The sequence below is a fragment of the Castor canadensis genome, chromosome 11, assembly GCF_047511655.1.
Source record: "Castor canadensis chromosome 11, mCasCan1.hap1v2, whole genome shotgun sequence".
Taxonomy (NCBI): Eukaryota; Metazoa; Chordata; class Mammalia; order Rodentia; family Castoridae; genus Castor; species Castor canadensis.
Window position 1 is genome coordinate 45,199,928 of NC_133396.1, and position 22,356 is coordinate 45,222,283.

A 22,356-nucleotide genomic window follows, 5' to 3' on the forward strand; every position below is an offset into this window, starting at 1 on the left:
AGAAGAGGGAGACAGAGGGAGAGAGAGAAAAGAGCTGGAATTATAGGCGTGAGCCACCAGGCTGGCTAAACGGCTTTTTATCTACTATTAAAAACAATCTTTAGGTTGGGCACCAGTGGCCCACACCTATAATCCTAGCTACTCAGGAGGCAGAGATCAGGAGGTTTATATTTTGAAGCCAGTCCAGGCAAATAGGTTGTGAGACCCTATCTTGAAAAAAACCCATCACAAAAAAGGGCTGGCTGGTGGAGTGGCTCAACATGTAGGCCCTGAGTTCAAACCCCAGTACTGCAAAAAAAAAAAAGTATGGTCTCAAAAATTTCCAACATCCCTAAACTGTTAATCAGCAGTAATCTTTGGGAGATCAGATTGTTAGAGATTTTCATTTTCTTTTTTTTGTTATCCAAATTTTTAATTTTTAAATAACTCATATATTACCTATGTTATTTTGTTTAGCCTAGTTATTACAATTTACTTATGACTTCTGCCAGAGTTTTGATTTGAATATAAAATGTTCTAAATGGTAACAGAAGTATTCTTTTACTCTTTAGGCTTCACAACTTCTAAGGACTCCTATGATGCCTAAAGACAGTGTCATTTTTGCTATTTCTATTCTCCCACTGTGGAAGGCTTCTTTCTAGAGCACTGGATGTAAATTCACCGAATGCTACACAGCTAGCATCCTGGCAAAGGGCGCTCAAGGTTCTCATCAGCCAAGAGATTCTGTTACAAAATCTAGCAGAGACAGCCTGGTTTGTAATGAATGACAGCACACATTGGTCTTGGAGTCAACCTGGGGATTGAGGCACACCATGTTGGTTATAGGAACTCTGGGAAAAACTGGATCCTCCAATTTTTTCTGTACAATAGCTTACTTAGCCAATGGGACCAAGTCATGAAAAGTCCTCTACACAAGAGCAGTTTTCCACCCAGAGATGCAGAGAGTGGAGCAGACCCCAATTACCTGGAATTAAGCTCACCTTTGTGGCCATGGTCTTCACCCCATGAATTCTCAACTCTCCATTTCACAAATGCACCATCCTGATCATCCTACAAGAAAGTGGATGACAATGTACAGTGTGAAGTTTATTCCTTCAGTGTCATATAATTTTAGCTCTTTGACAGTCACTCAAAATAAGCAACCTGCTCTCTATAGCAGAGATGTAAATGAGCAAGGACATGTATTTCCTACTATCACTACAAGAATACTTCAATAGAAGTGGAGTTTGAATCTTTTGCAGTAAAAATACAAGAAAGTGAACAAAGCGATACATATTATCTTCTCCTTTACATTCTATTCTATAAAGAAAATACACATGTAAAAGTGCTACCTGCACAATGCTAAGGGAAACAAAATACTAAAAGCAGTATACATCATTTGAAGCAGAGACTCTTGCTTTTAATCCATCAGATTCTTTGAAAAGGCTTTCCCACTGCACTTATTTTAGGAATGATTCCAAGACCTGATCAGAGTTTTTAAAAAACCAAAATGAAAATATTCTCATCAAAATGCCTGATTTTTTATTTAGGGAAACTAAGTAATAATACTCTCCAAATGTGTCCTTTGACTGATTCAGTTACACAAATATTGAATTTAATGCAACTGAGATTGAACATCAAACAAACAAAAAAACAAAAAGACCATTTTCACAAACAAAGCCCAAACAGTTCTGTTGTTCTCCCTCCTCTATCTTCATTAATAAAATAAGTTTAACTTTCATCTTCTTAAAGGGACAGTGATATTCACCATGATAGTGACAGAGAGAGGGACAAAAGGAAGACTCCATTTGGGCAAAGACTTTTCTCTCTTGTGTTTACTCACAATGTTTGCTGATGTCATAACAATTTAAATCTTCATAGCATGAGAAGAGTGCTGACCCTTATATTACCTCCTAATGATTTCATCTGTCGCCTCCCACTTGTGTATCACTGCATGAAGAGTCTCATCCACACGGAATCTGGCTCCCTGTGGCTTTGCTGACCTGAACACTCTACTCTTAGCAGTGTTCTTAGATGTTAGTAATTTCACCAACAAACAAGGTTTTAAGCACTCTTACCTGTATTAGCAACATTAAACTACATGCTCTGAAGCTGGCGTATTAAATAAATGTCTGTTTTGGCTTTCTATTCTACCCGTTGTAATCCATCTTCACTTTCCTTTTAAATATCATTGTTATAATCTATTCCTAAAGTAATTTACATGCTATTCAAAGTCTGAAAATGTTTATATTCCTTTTCCTTTGGTCAGTGAATTCCTGCATGACCTAGATCAAGTTGTTCTTTGGTCATTTACAAATATAGAATAATAACACCTGGACTTCCTTCACAAGGATTCCATGAAATTAGCCACAAGAAAGAACATTGCACAAATTTATCTATTAGTATGCACTTATCTCTATTATTATTAAAATGTAGTTCAAACTAGTTTTAGCGGTCAAAAACTTGGGGGGAAGAGAACAATTTTAATATAAAATTTCAATTATAAATAAAAATTCTGCCTCATAGGATTGGGTAACTTCACTTCCTTGGTGAAATAAACCAGGGCAATCAAGGAGTGGAAGTTAAAGAAAATGACATGGAGTATTAATGATTTTTATGTCTGAAAAATATACTCTGCAATGGGCTGGAGGCATGGTTCAAGAGATAGAGCACCCGTCTAGCAGGTATGAAGCCCTGAGTTCAAACTCCAGTATCACTAAAAAAACTCCACATTCAGAAGATGATTAAACAGAGATGGAAAATAATTAAAAAGCTGAACTTCCCTTGGAAATGATAGTACGTTTTTTGCCTTTTTAAAAATCAGCCCTCTATATAGTTTAAAATTTTAACTTTAAGGAACTTTTGGTTTAGCTACAAATCCACTGAATTTTATAATTCAGCAGCTGAAAATAAAAATGCAAACAAGTTACTGAGTAATTTCTTCATGAAAATTCTTAATATCTGCTTCTAATGTCAAAAGGCACACTTACGTAAAATAACTTACCGATTTAATGTTTTGTTTATAATTCAAAAGTGAGAATTTTTAAAAACTGGGGTGATAAAGTTTTTAAATTATTTTCTGCTCTTCTGAAATGGCTTCTCTCAATCCACAAAGATAACAGCAATTGTACTCCACACATTTTTCAGTATCTTGACATGGGAGTCTCACTAACCATAGAGCTGAGAAAAACAGAATGAAGAAAACAGTTCCCTGACTTCTAAGACCTCACCCTCTGCATTCATTCAGAAAAAGTGCATGAGATTCAGAAATATTAGCACAGGATTGCCTAATTTCTTCAGAGTACTTTGTACACCATATTGCGTTTGAGTTCACGTAAACCTAAGACTACCTCAGAGTTCTACGACTGAACGCCCTAGTCCTATAATTTGTATTAATGTAATTAAGCTTTTCTTAAGGTTCAGTTTTGTTTGTTGGCTCTGCTTGAGGCAGGTCTCACTATGAAGCCCAGGCTGACCTCAAACTTTTGATCTTCCTGCCTCATCCTCCCCATGGCTGGGATTATAAGCTTATAGGTAGGAGCCACCACGCCTACCTGGCTAAGATCTGGTTTTGAATGGGAAAGAGCACAAGGATGTGGACACAGTGGGATATACGGGCACTTCAAGTGAGGCAGTTGGAAGAATTGGGAAGCAGGTATGGAGAGAAAGCCCCATACTCACAATTTTGCCTAGAAAGTATATGAAATGAATCAGGACCTCTAGGTAGTCTAGTTAGAAAAATCTGGCATAAGGTACACTAAGATATTTCTAAACACAATCATAACTCTAGTGAAGATGATAACAAAACCAAGTTTCTATCAAACTATTTTCAAAAACAATTTATATGAGGCAGTTAGTTTGTGACTTTCTTTCCAGTTAATTATGCTAGAAAAGGAACATTTTTGCTTGTGAGGGTAGAAAATTCAAATAGTTCAAAGTCTCTTCTTCCTTATGATTCCTGAACACAGACAGCAAAACAGCCATTGTACAGAATGGAAGTGGGGAGCTTACTTGTGAAAGATAAAATTTCAGTTGTTTCTGACACTTGGTTCTAGAAATAGTGGTATCACTATTCAGAGTATTTCACAGCAAGTTCAAAGTACTTTACGTCCAATTTCCTATAGCTCTGCGTAAATCCAGTAATGGGCATGGAGGCCACAAATTACTATTATCATTATTAATTTATTTTTGGCAATACTGGGGTTTGAACTCAGGGCCTTACACTTGCTATGCAGATGTTCTACCACTTGAGTCACTCTACCAGCTCCACAAATTACTATATTTACTATAGAAGAATCTGAATGACAAATGAAGGGAAGGTAGTCCATCAATGTAGGAATGCTTTCATGAACATTTTAATTACTTATAAAACAGAAGCTATCTTCTTTTAAGTTCCTTTGCTGATCTCTCCTCGTACCAAGACCTTCCAAAGTTACAGAAAAGCAGTTACTTCTTTACTTCCTACTGACCCAAATTCTGCTCATGGGAAGTTCCTATTTTTTATTACCTCTGAGCATACAGCCAAACCCCAAGTGACACAGATACACTGTCTTACTTGGAAGCTAATTTTTTGTTTTTTTCAGTACTGGTCTTTTAACTCAGGACCTCACATGTGCTAGGCAGGTGCTCTCCCACTTGAGTCACTCTGCCAGTCCTTTTTTGTGTTGGGTATTTTTGAGGAAAAAACAGCTGTGAACTATTTGACCAGGACTGGATTTGAACTATGGTTCTACGATCAGTAGGATCCTCCTAAGTAGCTAGGATTATGGGTGTGAGCCTCTGGTACCTGGCTGGAAGCTAACTTTTAACAGAAATCATATACACCATGAATGTAGTACTGCTGGACAAACAGTCTGCAGAAAAACATGGATCCATCCGTGCAAACACTTCAAGGGGTATGTTGAGGGGCCTACCTTTTCTGAGACAGCAGTGAAGGTCATGGCGTGGGTCATAAGTGACTCACCGAAAGCCAGCCTCTCAGCTTTATTCATGTTCTTCAAGGAGACACCAAACACTAACTCATGGTCATATCTGTAAAAAGAATGGTAGCACAAAATAAAGTGAGTACAGCCACAGCTTGTCTATAAAAGAGCTCAGAAGAAACTGAAGAGGCTCAGTAGCTCCAAAGAAATATGAGCTCTATCTTCTGAGAGAAAATGGTACATGCAGAATTCTGTCTCTAAATGGGGTTCTTTTATGTGTCACAGAATATGCAGGAAAATATGAGATGACTAAACATAAATTCCCCATATCAAACACTGACAGGATCAATTTGCACTGTCATTTTGGCAAGAAAACCTTAAAAAGGATGAAAAAGCTTTTGAAGTAACTTCTTAGAAAAACAGTCTCTTTTAGGATGGTAGAACTTCCCAGTTTCTGAATTTACTTAAACCATTGCTGATTGAGAAATTTAAATAAATAATGCCTACCATATCGGAGACTATTTAAAAAAAAAAACAAACTTCACTAATTTTCTTTCAGATTTCTTTTCAACTGTTAACTATCAAGGTGTTTACTCAAAGCTGAGTATGGCTGAGCACATCTGTAATCCCCGCATTTGGAAGCAGAGGCAGAAGGATTGAGAGCTCAAGACAAGCCTGGTTTACCTAGTGAGACCGTGTTTCAAAATAACAAAAACAAAACAAAAAGGTATTTACTCAACTTTTCATAGTAACAATTACTTATAAGTAACTCTAAAATGGTGTATTTTAACTGTCATGAATTCTTGTATGATTTAGTTTGCAAATAAACCTTTAATGTCATAAAGGACAAGGAGGAATGCTTTAAGATATGCAAATTAGTCCTACTTGTTAAAAGGCAAAATACACAAGGTCTCAAAGTAAGAGAAGCAGTTTAAAAAGGATTAAATAGCAAACAAGAGCTCTAGAAAACCCTCTGTTACATTCCCAAGAGCACAGAACAGATTTACACAGTAATCAGTTGCTTAAAGTGTCTTTCTCATACAGGATGGCTTTTCAGGAAGATCAATGATTTCTGCTAAATATCATTTTCTGGGTTAGGGCAGTTAAGCATGTGCAATTTCTGCTATGAGATTCTCTGATGCAGAGAAAGAGATCCACCCCTAGGTTCAACCTTAATTTTTGAATATACCTCAGCAGTCATTTTGTACCAAGAGTGTACTCCAACAGCAATAACCCATAAACGACTTTCTATTTAAATTTCATGCACTCACACATTCATGTCACTGAGGCCCAGCTTGCCATTGAAGTGTTTTCCAACATCACAGCCAAACCACACAGCCTACAATTAGAGGAAAGAGGAAGAAAGTCAGCATAAACCCTATCTTTGTATTACACCAAAGAAGTAAAAGAAGCTATTTTAACCCTACTGGGGGAGACATAGAAACAACACCAACCTCTCCATCTTTGATGGAGGCAGCAACCATCTTTTTCAAGAAGTCAACAGGCTGGTTGTTATACAGAGTTTTTCTCCCTCCAACCATGTTGCTCAGGTAGTCTACCGTGTAAAGTTTATTGTACTTGTGCTGGGGCCGTGGATCATTCACAAAACAAATCTATTGAGACGAAAAACATAATGATTAGAGAACAAAATCAGTAATATCAAGCAAGACACATACTTCTCTAGGTTCCTATGTTTGCATCAAGCTCATCACCGCTATCTACAAAAATAAACACTATAGCCACAATGTAAAATAACAAAGAAATAAGAAACAAATGGCAAAACACATGTGAGGGAGGTCCTTGCAAATTCAATTAGTGTGAGGGACACATTTGGGAGCTGTATCTGTGTTCCCTAGTGGCAATAACTGCCTCAAAACTAATTGTGAAAAATTGCATGTGCTGAGTAAGGCAACATGGACAACCTATCACTAAAGGTCCTGCTCTCAGTTACAAGACAGGCTCAATACCCAGCAATGCAATTTGCTTGGAAGAGGATCAAGAAGCCAATAAAGGAAGGAGATTGTGGTCATCTTGATGGGCAGATGGAGAAGACCTGAAAGGAACAGGAAAGACTAGGATAGGACAATGCTTCCTTCAACAAGAAAGTTTCCAGTGGGGCCCACAGAATGGAGGTGTTCTGAATTCATGCTAAGAAATATCCCACACACTTTCATTATCTTTGCACCTGAGAAGGGTTCTGGCCCAAATCAGGGGAACATGTGGGAATTAAACTGACTAATGGCCTATAGCTAGAAGAGTCTCCGAACAGGAACACTGGGGAAAAGTAACAGATCCCGCAATGACTAACTTTAGTAGGTGCATTAAGTACTTCAGCGTTTGTTTAGCATTTATCTTGATGATCATGCACGGTAAGCCAAGGATCTTATACCATTCCTTGTGGTTAACAGGAATTTGAAAGTAAACAGCTTGTGGCTGCCAGTGCCAGTTTCCAACCTTATCTTCCATATTGAAGAGTGGCTTGACATGTTCCCTGTAAAACTCCAAGGGTGTTATGGGGCCAATCTTGTGATAATTCTTATCTTTGTCTCGATATTCCCAGGTGAATGTCTCTGGTGGATTACCCAAACAGATGCACACCACTCGGAATATCTGAAAGAGAAGGAGGCCAGATGAGCCAGAACCAGGGTGAAATGTTATTTTTTACTCCTTCATTTTCCTCAAGCTTAGGAAAACAAGTTGATATCCAGGATTCATTATCAGTCAACTTGCGAATTCTCAAATAAACATGCTGAACATTGCAACTTTGAAATGTTAATATGTAGTGTTTAGTAAATATGCAAATTAAACTCCCTTAGCTAAGAAACTTGCCCACCTTTGAAACCCAACAAGATCTAGGTTGCTGCTCTCCTGACAGTTTTTCAAGTAACAAATAATGACATATTGTATAAATGAATCTCCTCACTGAATTCAATCTCTCATTGAAGTTTTTCTTCGATTGTGACAGGAGTTTCTACTCAAAGAATAGTCATTAACTTTTCAGCTAGAGCTTGGATGATGAGGCCTTTTGAAAGTATTATTTGAAAAGGAGTAACTTTAGTAGTATAGTGTCATTTGTTTTTAGGTTGTGAGACAGTAACATATTTTCTTTTATTTTTGGCAGTGCTGAGCACTGAACCAAGGGCCTCATGCATGTTAGACAAGAGCTCTACCACTGAGCTGAACCCCAGGCCCCCAAATTACGTATTTTCTAATGATGTCAAAACACCTTTAATTTATATCAACACAAGGATATGTTCATATCACTTTCATTTCATAGAACAGCAAAAACAGAAATACCTTCTATAAGGTTAGAATATATAAAGTGCTTCCTTTTCTATCTCAAACTGTTTTTTTTTTTAAATATTGACACAATAATTTGCCTCGTCTTCCCTCTAACCCAGTCACTGCCCTGATCAAATCTCATCACTCATTGACCACTATTTGTACCATATTTATGTATACTCTATTATAAACAAGAGAAATGACTCTTATAGTTATTAAATGTGCCTACTTTGTGCTAAATAATGTATCTCTGCTGGGGTCACTTAATTTTATCATAACACCCCCCAGACAGAATCTCTTCTCACCACCACCACACACAATTTTTTTTTTCCTCATAAGAGATCGTGACTCAAAGTAACCTACTTAAGGTTACACAGCTGGTAAGTGGAAGACCACAAACTGAACTGAGGTCACATGCTAACAAAAAAAAGTATTGCTCCTTGGCTACAGGCTTTAAAAAGGAAACACTATTGAATGCCTATTGTACTATATTACAATTTTAAAGTAATATACATACTATAAATATACACTCTCTATATAATATATATGGCATATATATACTATAGCATATATATATATATATATATATATATATATATATATGCTAAATATCTCTTAATCCTCTCAAAGGTGGTAGAGCTGGGTGCTGCTGGCTAACACCTGTAATCCTAGCTACTCAGGAGGCAGAGATCAGGAGGATCACAGTTCGAAGCCAGCCCAGGGAAATAGTTCATGAGACCCTATCTCAAAAAACCCCTTCACAAAATAGGGCTGGTGGAATGGCTCAAGGTGTAGGCACTGAGTTCAAGCCCCGTACCATAATAAATAAAGAAATAAATAAAATAATAAATAAATAAAAATAAGGTGGTAGATATTATCCCCGTTTTACAGATAAGGACCAAGGCTCCAGGAAATAAATAGCTTGCCTGAAGTCCTAAAGCCAATAAGTGTTAGATTAGGATTTGAACTAGGGTCTCACTTCAATGCTGTTTCTAAAATATTATGAATTTATCACTTACAGTAACTTTCTAGGTTTTACATAACTTGTCTTTTGTACAAGATGATAAACTTCTTGTTTTGTGGTACTGGGTTTTGAGTTGGGAACTATGAACATGCTAGCAAATGCTCTACCCCAGAGCTATACCCCAGCAAGATTATGAACTGTTTAAGAGTAAGGACCACATCATGGCTATTTTGTGTCCTTCACAGCAGCTAGCACAGGGCTCAGGACATGACCTGGATGTGCTGGTAAACCTGGTTCATTCTCCACATCACCACAGGCTGAATAATTTTAGAAGTATTACTTTATTCAGATTACTTCTATATTGAAGATCCAATAATGCTTCTACATTCCCTCCTATAATAAATCCAAACACCATTACGTAATTTCTTTTTCTTACCTTTTAACTTAAAGACATTATGTTCAGTAGGTATATAAAATATCCTACTCTTAAATATATAGCACAATTCATTTGTTTCTAACACAAATATACACCACGTATCCACCATTCAGATCAATATACAGAACACTGTTGCAGCAAATTATCCACAACTTCCTCTAGGTAACTACCTTTTTGACTTCTACAGTCACGCATCAGTTTTGCCTATTCTTTAACTTCACAAAAATGGAATCATAGAGCATATTCTCTGTTGTGTCTGGCTTCCTTTAGTTGACATGTCTGTGAGATTCACTTATGCTGCTGTCTTTATTGCTACAATTCTACTATCTTTATATAAGTAATTTAACTTACAAAAGAGGTTCTGCTTGTCTTCACTTTGTTTTGTTCTGTTTTGCAAGAAAGAAACCTCCTTTATCAATATTATCTGTGTTTTATAAGCCTAAACAGCTGTCCTTAAACCATCTCTTTTTTTAATGTTACATCATCCTCAGGTTGGTTTCTAGCACAGAAGAGAGGGAGGGCTGCATATAAGCAACTGTACTTGAGTTCCTCTAGACATGGATTAATGAGCTTTCCTTGGGATTTATATGGACTAGAGAGTCATTTTGTATTTGCTCTGCACTAAGGCTACAAATGGTGACTTTAGGAATCTGTCAACATGAGATAACTATGGTCAACACAGTAACAATGAAGGTATAGAGTCAGAATATGTTTAGAGTGGGAAGGCTTTATAGATTTAAATGATGTGTATGTTCAACTATTAACTACTGTCATGTGTGTATGTACATATCTCAGTGAAATCATTCTAATTAATTTTCAGTTATCTAAGGGTGGTGAATCCAGCTCAGCTAATCTCTGGCCAATAAAAAGGGGGACCTAAACATACTTTAAAGATAAATGTGAACGTTTTGCACTATAATTTGTATGTTAGTGTACATTTGACTTCTTTATCTGAGGTGAAAAGCATTAAGTTACTCCTTTCTTAGTCCAAAAAATGCATTAGAGTAGCTGGAGACACAGCTCAGTGGTAGAGCTTACCTATTATGTACAAGGCCATGGAGTTAGATCCCCAGCACTGTCAAACAAACAAACAAATATCAATAAACCCTCAAAAAAGCATTAGAGGAAATCTGGAATTCTGCTTGCTACATGAATTCTATGGTGAATTCTTTCGTGAGACAATACTTATGTTTTGCATAAGCCTTAAAATTTGAATTTTTATCAAATATAAATGATAAGGATGACATTTCTTCCTTATAGAGTCTAGTACAGGTCTGTAACTTGAACCACATGACTTTGTTTTATGCTATTTGTTTACCAAAGTAATTCACATTTAAATCAGTTTGTAACACTTTGGAAGGAATATTTGGCTGTGGGTCAAATAACATTATTTAAATGAACTCTAATTAAAAAAAAAATTCCCCAAAGTATAATTTCCAAGATCCCTATTATATTTTCTTGGTAAGATACTCTTCTGTTGTGAGATAATATTTCCTATTTTTAAACGTAAAAAACTGGCAGCGAGCTTTGGTATATCCAAGTGTGCTCTCTGGTGGGCAAAGTAGGAGTATCACTTGCTTCTTACAAAATGCACCTGCAATTCAGGGCAACAAAAAGATACTGACCATTGACTATAAGTCACTATACCAACAAATAAAATGTTTGCATGGCCATATTCCTCAGAATATAATTACATAATATTAAAATCTACAATTAGCTCATTGGGGAAAATGTATTTGTGGCCTTAATTGAAACTGTGCACTCTCTATCCTAGTACCTCCTATCTTTCTTTAATTTTTTTCCATAGCATTTACTTTGTGGTTTATTATACTTCTTATATATTTTGTCTGTCTCTTCCTACTAGAAAGTAAACTACACAAAAGTAGGGATTCTTATCTGTTTTGTTCACTGCTGAAGAGAATGATGCCAGGACATCTGTTTATGAAACAGTATGGTGGGTGACATTAGCTAGCACTTAATTCTAATGGGAAAGCAACGGACTATAAGAGACTGAACTGTATTGCCTCTATTTCCAACAAATTCATGTTCAACTTGCACACACACACACACACACACATACACACACACACAAGCACACAAAAAGCCAGGAAAATTTTACTAAGTCTTTAAAAAAATAGAAAATTATAGCCAAAAAAAAAAAAAAAGGAACCTGAACTTTAGTAGCAGAGCTGAAACCACCTGCAGCAGTGGTGGCAGCAATGGAGATTTAACGTACTTGATTTTCGGTGGTTATTGGTTGTTCTTCAGGCTCATGCAGATAGAAGTGGCACATTTTTTGAAGGGACCAAAAGCTACCAGAAGTTTGGTTTTTCTAGCAGCAACCTGACGCAAATTAAGGATCTGGGAAATCTTTACATTATCCCAAGATTTAAGTGGGATGTACTTTTGAAGGATGTGTAATGTTCAATCATAAGTGTGACAAAAATTGACAACAAAGAGTATGTACTCAGTAAGAGTAACATGTTTGTCTCTAAGAGACATTTCATTTTGAAGACCCTCTTGCTAAAAGCATGGTTCCCCCCTTGAAGCTTGCTAGGGATTACAGAGGGTTGACTCAATTCAAAGCTTTTATTCTTGTAGGAATTTCATGAAGGCTTTTCACCAAGGCTTCTCACACTAGAGTTTCCAGTAAGAAATAGTTGTTGTTTTTTTTTCCCTTAATGGGACTAGGGCTTGAACTCAGGTCTTCATGCTTGCAAGGCATCTGCCCAACCACTTGAGCCACCCCTCCTGTCCATTTTTGGTTATTTTGAAGATGGGTCTCACAAGCTATCTGCCTGGGCTGGCCTTGAACCACAATTCTCCCAATCTCAGTCTCCCAGGTAGCTAGGATTTACAGGTATGAGCCACTGGCACCTGGATGAAATAGTTTCTTAATGCAATTTTCCCAAACAGAGCAGCACATTGAATAGGATGTATGAACTGTGACAACTGGTACTTATATACCAACAGTATACTCTGGATTTCCCAGAGAGTCAAATAATCAGTGAAAATAATTCAACTTGCTTTGTGCACAGCATGTTATTTCTGCAGGCATCATCCCAAATTCCCCACAGACAAGGCTTCCATCCTCATTAGGTGTCAGCCCACCTAACCATCTGAGCTATTTTATTACACTGCTGCCAGAATTTTACGTCCAGTTACCTCCACTTTCTAGAACATATCCTCTACTAATATATTTAGAACAAATTCTACTTCATACAGATGTTTTTTGCAATAGCAATGTAGTGTCTCTTCCACAAAGAAAAGAAGTATTTACTGAAAATGACTTGTAATTGTGATTGCAGACCAAACTCAGTGTTAGAACTAACCCAATATAAAGGTATTAAAACAGAGTCAAGGGATAGGCTCAGGGAACATGGGCTTTTCAGATGCTGCAAAGCTGAACGCAGAGAGATGCATGACATGGGGACACCCGGGAACTGAATAATTACATGATCCTGCTGATTTTGAATTAAAAAAAAAAAAACTAGAAGTCAATGTTTACAATTATTACTTTCAATATAAATTACTGGAGAGAATCCTAAGTTTTTTGATCCACTGAGACTGTTCCCTTGCACCCCTAAGAGTGAGGCAAGCCAAGGTGGGATATGCTGCATCTGCACTTGCCTCTTGGGGGCATCTGGCTTCTGATTAAGAATTTATGTCCTTGCTAACCAAATTGGGAATTTAAACTAATCTTACTATGTGTATACATATAATCTCTGTCTACCAACTTATAACCCATCAGAAATGCTGAGGTGGTGTCAGAAAGATCCAATTCCTATTTCTGGTTAATACATCTTATAAGAAGGCAGAGTATAAATAGAAAGAAAAACCCTATTTCTCAAATCTAATTCTATAAAGGAGCCCTATTGTAACTGGTCTCTAAAATAATTTTCCCCAGCAGAGAGATGTATTTACTTTAAATGATTTGCTAGTCTCACATAGTAAATACTAGAATCAGGATAAGAAAAGAAAAAAGAAAAGAAGATACAGAAAGCAAGCATGAGGCATGGAACATGAGGAAAGAATGTACAGGTCCCAAATTAAAGATAAATGAATAGGACTGAGTTAATTCCCATGCCCATGGCTAAATCTACAAGACAAGTTAGTCAAGTGAGAGGAGGGAGGATGCAACAGGTGAGAACCAGTCAGAGTTTAAAGTCAGTTACAGGCAGTCATAGATGGAAGAAAGGTTAGGAAAGGAACTTAGTTCAAGGAGAACCAAGCTACTTGTAAGGGAGCAAAACTGGTAAGACTAAAAGATTTCAGTGATTGGAACCACTTCTGATTCTGATTTAAGATTGGCAGAATCTTAAATCTTCACTTCTACTGACAATATTGGGGTGGGAGAGTGAACAATACAATCTAAAGGACTATAAAATATTAGTTACTTCTATATTACAAAATGCTTTTTGCTTGAGACAGGGTCTCACTATGTAGTCCAGGCTGGCCTCAAACTTGGGATCCTCAGACCTCAGCAACCTGAGTGCAGATTATAGTTATGTACTACCACACCCAGCTCTCTATAATGCTCTTAAGAAATCATTTACCCAACTTTTTAGTTTTACTGATAGAGAAACTATGTTCAAAAGGCAAACTGACCTATCGATCACAGACTGGCCACAAGTATCCTGTCAAAGAGCTGAACTTTGAAGGCAGTTCAGTGCTATGGGCAATTGGTTAGTTATAGAGAGGAATAAGGGATCTTGGTGATCCTTGATATGCAGACAAAGGGGAGAGAAGGGAAGATAGCTCTCTACTGCTTTCTGGTGGAGAATGGAAGAACAGCAAGGATCTGTTTAAAAACAAAAAACAACAAAAACTACCCGAGTAGGTACAGAAGTAGATAATTTCTAAAGGCATTAAATATATTTTCAAACAGAGAAAGACGTGTAAAGGTATGCCTAGAAGGTATGTGCCCTGCTGTGATGTTTAAGAGAATGAGGCGCACGGGGATAACTAACAGTCAAATAATCATCTTGAGATTGCTCCTAAAATGGTGTTTGAATCAAAGAAAGAATTATAGAAATGCAGACTCTCCCAACCTACTTCAGATCTACTTAATCAACTTGCACTTTAACAAATCCCCAGGTAAAAGATTCGCATGCCCCTTAAAGTTGAAAGCACTACTTTACACCACACCTTTCCTTCCTTACTCCAAAATCTTGCTTCCTCAATTATTATTTTTCTCCTTCACATTTTTTTTTTTTTTGTTTTGGTGGGACTAGGGTTTGAACTCAGGGTTTTCATACTCCCAAAGCAGGTGCTCTACCACTTGAAAACCACACCTCCAGTCCATTTTGCTGTGGTTATTTTGGAGATGGGAGCTCAGGAACTATTTGCCTAGGCTGGCCTCGAATCATGATCCTCCCAATTTCAGCCTCCCAAGTAGCTAGGATTACAGGTATGAGCCACTGGCACCCACTTCTCCTTTACACTTGTTATTCTTTTCCATGTACTGGTTCCCTCCTACTGTTCTAACTGTCAAAAAGCCTCCTCTCATAACTACAAGTTCCTCCTACCCCAAGATCCTAAGACACCACCTGGATACGCTCCTCTCCTTGTCTTCCATATTCAGCTCATCAGCAAGTTCCAACAGCATCATTTCTAAAATACACCCTGAAATGTAATCATTTCTCGTCTTCCTCACTCTTACTGACCATATCCAAACCATTAAAACCTCTTACCTACGCGATCACAATTAACTCCCCATCTGGTCTCCCAGCTGAGAGAGTGAAGGGTTTTGTTTTTGTGAAGAACTGAACTACAAAAAATAGTACTGAGGATTTAACTCAGGGTCTCATGCTTGGTAGGCAAGCACTTTACTACTTGATCCATGTCCCCAGTCCTCAGAGTGAAAAATTTAAAAACAAAAATGAAAGCATGTTACTCTTTAGCTTAAACTCCCAATGGTTCTCATTTAGAATAAAATGCAAATGCCTTACCATGGCCTATACCATCATGGCCTTTATAGTATAAGACAGTTTCTGTTTCCTCTACAATATCTGTTTCAAGACTCTCACCTTTACCTCCCAAACTCCAGCCCCACTGCCTCCATTATGTTCCTCAAAATACCAGCTTTTTCCTATCTTATGGGATTTGTACATGTGGTCTTGTGTGGTATGCTCTTCTTTACCCATATCTAAGCTCAGAGTTGACCTCAGAAAGAGGTATCCTAACCACCCTGCTAACTATCCTATTTTATGTTCTTCATGCATGTATCAATTTACTGCTGGAGGCTGGAGGATAGCTTAATGGTAGAGCACTTGCCTAGCATGCAAAAAGCCCTGGACTCATTCCACAGAACAGTAAGGGGGGGGAAAAAAGAAAGAAATTAATAAAATAAAAGACCAAGTAGATAAAATAGGTAAAGGATATGAACAGACAGTTCACAGAAAAGATGCTCAACTTCACTCAAAATAAAAAATATAATATGAAACTGCAGTAAGCCAACATTGTCTACCTATTAGATTGACAAAAATTTACCCTTTTTTTTTTTAAAGCAGTACTGGGGTTTGAGCTCAGGGCTTTATACTTACTATGCAGGTGCTTTACAGCTTGAGCCACACCTCCAGCTCAATGCATTACTTCGAGAAACTAAGGAAACAAATTCTATCAGACATAGATGGTGAGAGTGTACACTGGTATAAACCCTAAGATAATCTGGCATTACATATCAAAATTATAAATGCATATTCCTTCTTTCTTTTTTGCAGTGGTAGGAGCATTTGCCTCACCTGCTTGAGGCAAATGCTCTCCCACTGAGCTATTTCCCCTGCCCATATATACATATACGTGTATGTATATAATTTTTTTTGTACTGGGGTTTACACTCAGGGCCACATGATTATTAGGCAGGTGCTCTACCAACTTGAGCCATGCCCCCAGTTCTTTTTCCTTTGATTACTTTTGAGATACAGGCTCGCTTTATGCCTGGGCTGGCCTGGATTGCAATTCTCCTATTCACACTTCCCTCTAGCTGGGATGAGAGGCATGAACCATTATGCCTGGCTTTTTATTAGTTGGAATGGATGTCTCATGAACTTTCCACCTAGGCTGGTATCGAACCATAAGCCTCCCAATCTTGATCTCTACCTCTCAAGTAGGTTAGGATTACAGGCCAAACCACTAAGTCCTATATAGTTTTTAAGAGCTAAGAACCCTACACTGTTTTTCAAAGTTGAGAGTCACTGCTATAGAATTTCCTAAGCTAATCAAAATTATTTCCTATCCTTTTACAGGGCACTGACAAATACTGATTTTGGTCTCTATTTTAGGATTTGTTTTTGGCAGACAGGGTTTTGTAGGGAACATATGAATAATCCTAAGGGAATCTGGAGGCTAAAAGAAGAGTAGATACACTGAGAAAACACTGCAACAGAGGTGGCTACCCATCTCTAAAAACAGGTCTGCCTTGTCTATCACCTCCACTTCTCTCAGAAACAATGCCTTTAGCATAAGCATGTTCCATTCAAAGCTATCTGGGCTTCGTGGCTGTTCACTTAAGTCATCATTCTGACCTGCCCACAAGACTAGGCAAATCACAGGTACTAATTTGTGGCTTTAAATGAAGCTAGACTCTTCATTACCAAAGAGTCAGGCTCAATAAAGAGGAGTCATTTGGAGAATTGTAAAAATTCAAAAACCTACCACACAGAACTCTGTAGTGAACAGTTCAGATAGAATCATTACATAAACGTCCATACTCAGGACTTGGTAAAGTACTACCTTACCCTTTCTTCAAGACAGAGGTAGGAGAGGAAAACAATGTAAGTAAAAATGTATCTTTGTGATACAAAGGTTACAACTCAGGGTCTTAAACTTGCTAGGTAAGCACTCAATCACTTGAGCCAAGTCCCCAGCTCCTGCTCTAATTCTTATCAGCTACTAACTCTCCTCTATCAATCCTATGGTTAGGGCATGGATCTTAAGACATATCATTATTCCAAAGACCATTTAAGCAAACATTATTACTAGCATGTTGCTTATATCTGTAAAAGTATTATATGGGACCTCTGCCATAAGTGTTTTGCAGAATCCTCATCCCTGCTACACTCCCACCATTTTAACCTAATTATAAATGAAGGTAGGTCGGCATGGTGGCTCATGCCTATAATCCCAGCTACTGGGGAAGCAGAGATAGGAGGATTGTGGTTTGAAGTTTAGCAAAGCAAAAAAAGTTATCGAGACCCTATCTCAAAAAACAAGCCAGTTACAGGATAATTTTATATACTGACTGTAGTGCTAAGTAGGTTCATCTATAAGTGTGCTAAAATTGTATAGATGTATATATCTACACAATTGAATGCATGTAAAATCTAGTGGAACTGAATGAAGTCTGTAGTTTAGTTAGCATTATTAAAACCACAAACAAATGCCAGGTGCCTGGTGGCTCACACCGGCAATCCTAGCTTCTCAGGAGGCAGAGATCAGGAAGGTCACAGTTCAAAGCCAAATAGCTCACAAGACCCTATCTTAAAAAAACCCGTCACAAAAAAAGACTGGTGGAGTACCTCAAGGTGTAGGCCTTGAGTTCAAACCACACGACAGCAAAACAAAACAAAACCAAAACAAACACAAACCACAGCCAGGCAGTGGATCTCACATGTAATCCCAGCTACATGGGAGGCACAGGTGGAAGATTATAGTCCAAGGCCAGCCCCAGGCAAAAGAAAAAAGGACTAGAGGTATGCCTCAAATGGTAGATCCTTGCCTAGCAAGCACAAGACTCTGAGTTCAAACCCCAGTACTGCCAAAAGAATAAATAAATAAAAGAAGGTAAATTATTTAAGAGATGGCCTCTGCAAGAAATACTATTCCAAGCAAGAAGGGAAGGGAACTAACATTTACTGGATTCTTGTTGTGCGCAAGATTAATGCTTTGCATTCTTGTATTTAATTTCTTATTTGACCTCCAAAAAAATCCAATGAGGAAAATATTTTAAATCCCAAGCTGAATCTCACGTTAAATAAGCTACCCAAGATTATAGGATATGTTAAGTAATAGAGTGAAAACTTAAATCAATGTATGCCTACCTCCAAAGCCTGTTTTCTTCTACTACAGTAAGACATCTCTCTTTAATAGAAACATTTAAGAAGTAAAGAAAAATAAATATGAGAACATAAGTGCATTTTGTAAATGAAACCTCTGTATTCATCCACTCAACCAATATGACAAGAAACAGTTACTGTGTCAAAACACTGGGCTGACATGTTACACACAAACAAACTGAGACTTGAGAGGCTAAGGAACCTGTCCCAGGTCACACGGCTGTTAAGTAAAGAAGACAAACCTCAGACGGTCTGACTCTAGAGACATGCTCTGAACTACTTGACACTGGCGCTCTTAAAATTTAAAGGAAAGGGCTTAGACTGCTTCCCTCTAGCTCCTCCAAAGCAGGAGACTGTGCTTTCTTTCCCCTTCTAATAAACCTAATAATTAAAAAAAAAAAAAAAGTTTAAAGGAAAACGTGAAAGAAACATTATTTTTTCCACCACAGTGAAAAAAATTAAGCCACTTTAGTTTCACAGTCTTGAAAGGAGGCCTACTAATTGGGCCCACTGGCTGAAAAAGGTTAATGTTTCTTCTTTTCTCAGAGTAATTTAAAAGTTTTATGCATATATGCTCTGGATATGGATAGTATTAAGTAATAACGGTTTTTATCTACCTTGATAAAGACTATTATCACCTGATACTTGTTTGGTGCTTTTTTAAGTTTTCCAAAATGTTTTCACACACATATTTTAACAGCTATAACCACCAGTAGCTCATCTTTATTCCTACAGGATAAAAAACAGTTCTGACACCTACCCAAGATCAATTGTATTGATGCCACATACAATTCCCTTCGCAAGGGATAGTCTTCCTCGTTAGCCACCTGGTAAATTCCTACTGCTCTTTCGAGAGCTCGTTCAAATATCTTCCCTATGTAACTTTCTGCTCACTGAAGTAGTCATTCCCCCCACCCATGACCACCAAATCCTTTTTTATACAACTAGCATAGGTTTTATTATCATTATTTATGTGTTTTTTTGTTTTGTTTTGTTTTTCCAGAAGACTGACTCTTTGAGGGCGGAGACTGGCTTTCTCATCTTTGTTTCCTCAGTGCTAAACTTACAGAAGGTATTCAATATTTTTAAAAATGCATAAAAGAATGAATTACGTATAAGCCACTAAAACTAGGAATTAGAATACCGAAGTACAAGTCCTATACTAAAATGGAAAGCAAGTTTAAATCTCAGATTTTTTTCAGCTAAAATAAGTAGTTTTCATTCAATTAAATACTCATTGCAACGACTACACTTCCTGAACAGTGTAACAGGTGGAATATTCTAAGAGTTCTTTAGAAGAGTCACAAAGAATTCCAAATAATTGTTATTACCTCCTCCATCATGACGTCCTGTGTAGCTGAGATTTCTCCTTTGGTTGCTCCACTGTGTACCAGATTCCGTAGCCGTATACAGAATTCTCTCATCTAAGACAGAAACTTATTCAGCACTCCAATAGTTATCCAAACTATAAGTAAGCCTAAGAGACCAATGCTAGTTGTACTTTGAAGTACAACTTATCCAAGACCCAGGACAAGGTTTATAGAAGCAATGGTTTCCCCACAACCAGTCCATTTAAACATACAGCAAGAAATACTTTCCATAAGGAGACAAGATATGGATTATTCCCTAAGAATACTAGGTGGGATTGCTCCTGCTCTGCAACTCACAGCCCCCTCTGCTTGTGCTTGGAGGAAGCATCTGGTTCCATGTTATCACCCTTAGAAAAGCAGGAGATGAGATGATTAAAAACTAAGTCACTCCTACAGAGTATTATTTAGAATTTTATTAGTTATCCACTTCACTTTCTCTGCCAAGTCACTTGCAACCATGGCTGTATTAACCCCCAGTACAGTTTTCATTTTTGTTGCTTTCAATCTTAGAGATGCCCAAAATAAAGGTGAGTCTGAAACTTAACTACAGCTAAACAGAATTTTGCTTCCTCTCAAAATGGAATCCAAAGCTACACTACTGATGATCTTTTAGCCTTTATCCAAGAATTCCCAGTTTCCTGGGTGGAAAATAACCTACTTTTAATGTTGGGGAACACACCTATATTTATTTTAAAATGTAATCTTTTCCCCAGGGATAACAGATCCAATTTTAGCCTCATAGATAAGGACAGCAGATCTTGGTGGCTCCCAGTTCTCAAAAGAGATGTCTGGCTAACAGAGCAGCATCCTTATAGGATTCACAACTGTCCTCAGGAAAATGGGTTATGTAGAGAAGAGACAAGGATTCACTAAGAAGCAATAAAAATACAGCTCAGTGACAACATCAACTCTTCAATGGGTGGATAAACCACATTGACGTGGTCTGGGGAAGTCTAAACATTCTTTAAGATGTCTTCCAAATAGTTCTTTTTGGCTTCATTAGTACCTAAAATTGTCCCAGTCAAACTCTACTAGAACCAAGTGAGAGGCACAGCACCTAGTGTGCATGTTATCCATCCTAAATGAACACTGAACTTTTTTCCCCTAAGTACCCAGAAGAAAACATTAAAAACAACAGAAATAAAATGGGAGCTACATTGCTTTTGATGGTACCTTGTCAACTCAAAAGACCAGTTAAAAAGTTTAAAGTATGCTAACTCAACCCTACCCTAGTCCATATACTGTACCTTGTGATTCAGAATATCATTCATCCTTCTGGTTGCCTCTGTTGTATGAGATTCAGGGAAGCATTTTTTAGGGATAACCCCATATTTTTCTAAAAGAAAACAAATTTTAGTGTTCAGTAAGGTATATACTCTAGTATTAAAAAGCCTGGCAAAATATCCTTTGCTTTAAAAAAAGCTGTATTTCGCTGGTTTAATTCAGAAAAGCTTATGCTTTGCATTATTAAACAGGTTTTTGTGAATATATTTATCTATCTACCTTCAAATTAATTCTGTTCTTTTTATCTATCATACCTTGCAAATTGCTTAGCACATGAACTCTCACTAAAGAAAGCGTTTTGAACGAAGATATTTTCCAATAGTTACAGATTTTTTTGTGGTTCTGGGGATCAAACCCAGGACCTTGTATATGCTAGGTAAACACTCTACTACTGAGCTAACTCAACAGATAAGAGATAACTTTTTTTTTAATGGAAAGTTATTTCTAATTAATTCCACGTTTTTTCCTCCAACCCACCTTTCAGAGTACCTAGCCCTTTATCATTCATTTAAGAAAGGCACTTCATAGACGAAAATGTGAAATAAAGGCTCTTAAAGCTAACCATGTAGCCTTCTTGAGACCAACTGTACTCTGTATGCAGCCTATTCCTAACTATAGAGCTTTGCTCAGTCATGCTGGGTTTCAATGCCATTAGAGAAGGGCTCTTACCAACAATATTGACAAGCATATCCCATTGTCCACCATCGTTTGTAGGATTTGTAAGCAAGTATTGTACTAGCCTCCCATCCTCAGGCTCCTTTTTCTGGGCTGTGTCCACAAAAGCATTCAAAAAGAAATAACAGCGCTCAACCTAGAGTAAGGGGAGTTAAACAAAATTTAAAAAGTTAAGTAAAGTTAAAGTTATTGGCATTATCAATAGAGTGGAAGTCTTGAAACTAGCATTAAAGTTGGTAATTAAATAGTAGTATATGGCTTCGTAAGAATATTTGAAGTTTCTTCCTCATATACATACATATATATATATATATATATATATATATATACACACACATATACTACATTTGTACTATATATACATTCCAATATTTATATGAAACCTGAT

The 22,356-nt window shown here is 37.3% G+C and overlaps 1 protein-coding gene across 1 annotated transcript in view; it reads right to left on the reverse strand.

Moving 5' to 3' along the window:
* Positions 1–22,356, reverse strand: part of Blmh (bleomycin hydrolase) — a 41,766-nt gene that overhangs the window by 14,483 nt on the left and 4,927 nt on the right. The window contains exons 4-11 of the mRNA XM_020178823.2: positions 21,963–22,104; positions 21,257–21,345; positions 19,971–20,063; positions 7,356–7,511; positions 6,356–6,514; positions 6,173–6,240; positions 4,893–5,010; positions 981–1,050 (exon numbers count right to left, since the gene is read on the reverse strand). Of these exons, the coding sequence (XP_020034412.1) occupies positions 981–1,050; positions 4,893–5,010; positions 6,173–6,240; positions 6,356–6,514; positions 7,356–7,511; positions 19,971–20,063; positions 21,257–21,345; positions 21,963–22,104 (895 nt within the window). The remainder of the gene's footprint in view (positions 1–980; positions 1,051–4,892; positions 5,011–6,172; positions 6,241–6,355; positions 6,515–7,355; positions 7,512–19,970; positions 20,064–21,256; positions 21,346–21,962; positions 22,105–22,356) is intronic.